The sequence below is a fragment of the Montipora capricornis genome, chromosome 4 (genome assembly GCF_036669925.1).
Source record: "Montipora capricornis isolate CH-2021 chromosome 4, ASM3666992v2, whole genome shotgun sequence".
Taxonomy (NCBI): domain Eukaryota; kingdom Metazoa; phylum Cnidaria; class Anthozoa; order Scleractinia; family Acroporidae; genus Montipora; species Montipora capricornis.
Window position 1 is genome coordinate 34,791,458 of NC_090886.1, and position 3,962 is coordinate 34,795,419.

General features: G+C 38.8%; 2 protein-coding genes across 2 annotated transcripts in view; one reads left to right on the forward strand and one right to left on the reverse strand.

Annotated features, from left to right (window-relative positions):
- LOC138046592 (uncharacterized) overlaps window positions 1–196 on the reverse strand; it is a 2,267-nt gene extending 2,071 nt beyond the window's left edge. The window contains exon 1 of the mRNA XM_068893197.1: window positions 1–196. This exon is cut by the window's left edge and continues 892 nt beyond it. Coding sequence (XP_068749298.1) covers window positions 1–196 — 196 coding nt within the window.
- Window positions 197–1,153: 957 nt separating this feature from the next.
- On the forward strand, window positions 1,154–3,274 carry LOC138046593 (uncharacterized). The gene is made up of 2 exons (XM_068893199.1): window positions 1,154–2,055; window positions 3,100–3,274. The coding sequence occupies exons 1-2, from the start codon at window positions 1,154–1,156 to the stop codon at window positions 3,272–3,274; spliced, it is 1,077 nt and encodes a 358-aa protein (XP_068749300.1).
- Window positions 3,275–3,962: the final 688 nt, after the last annotated feature.

Sequence of the window (3,962 nt, forward strand, 5' to 3'; positions counted from 1 at the left end):
ACTGTTTCATTTTGCTGAGGTAATCATGTCTGTTGACAATTACAACACCATTTCCTTTGTCAGGTTTAGTAATAATAATAGAAGTATCATTTCGCAAATCATTAAGAGCCATCCATTCTTCCTTACTTAGAATTCGCTTTTGTTTAGAATAATCATAAGAGTAGATGTAACTGTAAGAAGCATTTTGAGTTGACATTTCAATCTGTCTTGGTCCTCACTTGTTAATGAATGACCCAAACCAATAAGATCACGGTAGAGCATTTCAAAAGCGCATTTTACGCTTACTCCGTCAACAGCTTTCGGTGGGAGACAGAAACGCAAGCCCCTTGCCAAACCATTTTTTCAGCCTCTGTCAAAGCCCGATGCGAATAATTGAAGGATCACACTGTCATAGCTCAAATTCGAAACCTGTGGTATACCATATCTGCGCTTCAAATTATTGAATTTCCGTTCAAGTTTTGAAGACAACCGATCTTTAATCTTCGACGTTTTTGCTTCAATCGAGGAGCGGATGTGGCTAAAATCCAGTGGAGACAAAACAGTCTTCAGGGTGGACAGAATGGATTCAACAGACATCATATGTTTGCGGCGTAGAATTGTCTTCTGCTTAATTTCGAACGATAACAAGTCCTCCTTGAATCGGCGACAGGCTTTCGTATCATGAAATTCGCGTCTACTGAGCTTGAAATCAAGGAACTTGGGGAAGAATCGAAACAACTTGCATTTTTGTAGAAAGCCAATATCCAATGTAACTTTGTTGAAACGTGAAAGATCTCTTTCGTAATTTCTAACCAATTTAAGCGTTTCTTGGCCATACCGCTCGAAGGTAACATCATAAATACTTTTGTCCTTTGGCCATTTCAATTTCAACAGGAAAAGAAAACAAACAGCGGTTACAAACATTTTCATTTTATACTTGACGTTTCGTATGTTGCAGCATACATCATCAGAAGTGACGGTTAAAAACTGTTACACAGAATTTTACTTCTTACAGTTACATCTACTCTTATGATTATTCTAAACAAAAGCGAATTCTAAGTAAGGAAGAATGGATGGCTCTTAATGATTTGCGAAATGATACTTCTATTATATTACTAAACCTGACAAAGGAAATGGTGTTGTAATTGTCAACAGACATGATTACCTCAGCAAAATGAAACAGTTGATTTCCGATGGAACGAAATTTAAGTTGTTGTCACACAACCCAACCAAGTCTAGGGAGAACAGTCTTATTTCCTATCTTCGTAACCTCAAGCGAGATTGTATAATTGATGAAGCTACATTTAGAAAAATCCTTCCTTGTGGATCTACTGCTGGTGTTCTTTATGGTCTTCCTAAAGTCCACAAAACTGGTTGCCCCTTTCGCCCGATTGTCTCCTCAGTTAACACATACAACTACAATCTTGCCTCTTTTCTTGTTGATGTCCTTAAACCGATCTCCACCAACCAATTCACTATCAAGGACTCCTTCTCTTTTGTGGATTGGGCGAAGACTCATCAACACAACAATGAAATAATGTGCTCTTTTGACGTGTGTTCCTTATTCACGAACGTTCCACTCGACGAGACAATAGAAATTTGTCTTTCCAAGTTATACTCTCTTCCTGACCCTCCTGCCTTACCGCGACATGTCCTCAAAACCTTGCTCGAGTTTGCAACGAAGAAAAGCCACTTTGTATTTGATGGTCATTATTACGACCAAATCGATGGCGTTGCAATGGGGTCTCCGCTAGGCCCAGTATTAGCTAACATTTTCATGTGTGACTTTGAACAGAAATGGTTGGCTAATGTAGATTCTCGTCCCTCCATTTGGTTTAGATATGTGGATGACACATTTTCTTTGTTCGACAGTGAAGCCACTGCGGCCAGTTTTCTGCATTTTCTTAACACCAGACATCCTAACATCAAATTTACAATGGAACTTGAAGAAAACCAGGAGATTCCATTTTTAGATGTCCGCATTAAGCGCAATCTCAACAATTTCACAACAACAGTACATCGCAAAACAACTTTCACTGGCCTCTACACCAAGTGGGACTCTTTCACTCCTAGAAAGTATAAAATAAATTTAATCCGTACCCTCACCTATCGCTGCTTACGCATCTGCTCGAGTTCTTCCTTGTTACAGTCGACTCTCTTCGATCTCAAGAACACTCTCCTTCAAAATGGTTACCCAAGAGGCGTCCTTTGTTACAACATTAATGATGTTTTGAACAGACAAAAAAACAGGTCTGCTGAACCTGCCACCACTGTTCCTAAGAAAGATATCATTCTTGTCTTGCCTTTTTTTGGGCTTTCAAAGTGAAGCTCTTACTCGACGTGTTAAATCTTGTATTAGTAAGTTTTATGGCTGTGTCAATCTTAGGGTTATTTTTCAAAACACTTGCAGGGTTGTCTTTTTTCCCTACAAAGATCGTTTCAGTCGTTCTCAAAGATCAAAAATAGTATACAAAGCCAGTTGTTGGGACTGTGATTCCTTCTACATCGGCAAAACAAAAAGAAGATTGCATGACAGGAAGTCCGAGCATTTCAAAGCTCTTACACAAGTCGGCCACGCCTCTGCTGTTGCAGACCATACAATTTCTACCGGTCATAACATCAAATGGGACCATTTTGAAATCCTCGCAACTGGGAAGTCCGACATGCAATGTAAAATTAAAGAAACGCTATTAATCAGTGACTTAAAACCCTCTCTCAATGAAAACATTGGTAGTGAGAAGCTTTTTCTTTATTAATTTCTTCCGGAAGAATCGACTACCGGAAGTTACGATTTTGTTATCACACTTTTTAACTAGTCACCAGTTCCTCGCTCTAGTTTTTTAAAATTCTGTGTAACAGTTTTTAACCGTCACTTCTGATGATGTATGCTGCAACATACGAAACGTCAAGTATAAAATGAAAATGTTTGTAACCGCTGTTTGTTTTCTTTTCCTGTTGAGGCTATGTTTAGCATTTTAGGTAAATCACTCAGATAGACATTAAACAGGGTGAAGTGACAGCATGCATCCTTGCTTAACACCGTTATGACATAAAAACGTTTGGGTTACTTTGTTTTCAATTTTGACTGCTGACATGTCATTCGAGCTGCCTCCTCCTCAGGCGCTTCGATTTCAGTCGCAAAGAAGAAGCAGGCGAGCTAGAAGCACGAGAAACTCTTGTTCCTCGAAAAAAAGAGAGACGTCTGGGAACGAGGCAGTCATTCGAGTACATGGACATCAGTACTTCTGAAAAGTGTCCTTTTATACCTACCGTTCTGAGCTTGTCAAATAATTGATTCTGATTCTGTTGTTCAAAATATTTGCAAAACTCTTCCGCTCTTACCGCCTCCACTCTTTCTGATTTTCTTTTTCTAAGATTAAATCATAGTGCCAATATCTGTTTCCAAGTGTCTTTGGAATTCCGGTAATCGATGTCCGCTATTTTTTTTACTAAGGCCTAGGTACAAGCATTTTTTCCGTTTGCACGTTTTCTTGAAACTCTTCTTTTTCTCATCTAGGAGTGTTCTCAATTGAACATTATAAGGGTTGTGGGAAATTTGTTTCCCAAGTGATTTTAGGTTTTCTTTTTCCGTTTCACATTCCTGGTCAAACCGAGTTTTCCTTTGCTTATAACTGTTTTTTTGTTTTTGAGACTTCAGACTAGCTGTTTTGCATGCCTCAACTAGGCTTAAGCGCTTGGTTTACTAATTCGCGCGCTATGTTAACATTGTCATGTAATGAGGCTTCCTCCAACTTGGATTGAAATTCTTGTGATTCCAAACTCCTTTTTAATTTGTCCTTCAAATTGATGTTCCACCATAGTCTATTGTGTTCAGTAAGATTGCAACTGGATGACGAACCAATAGAATCTGATCTGGCCGGATTGGCTTTCATCGCATATGAAATATGGCAGTGGTCTGAAAGACGAGGCTTTAGATTGTACATTTCTTAGAATGTTTTTGGAAGCTATGACGTAATCAACAA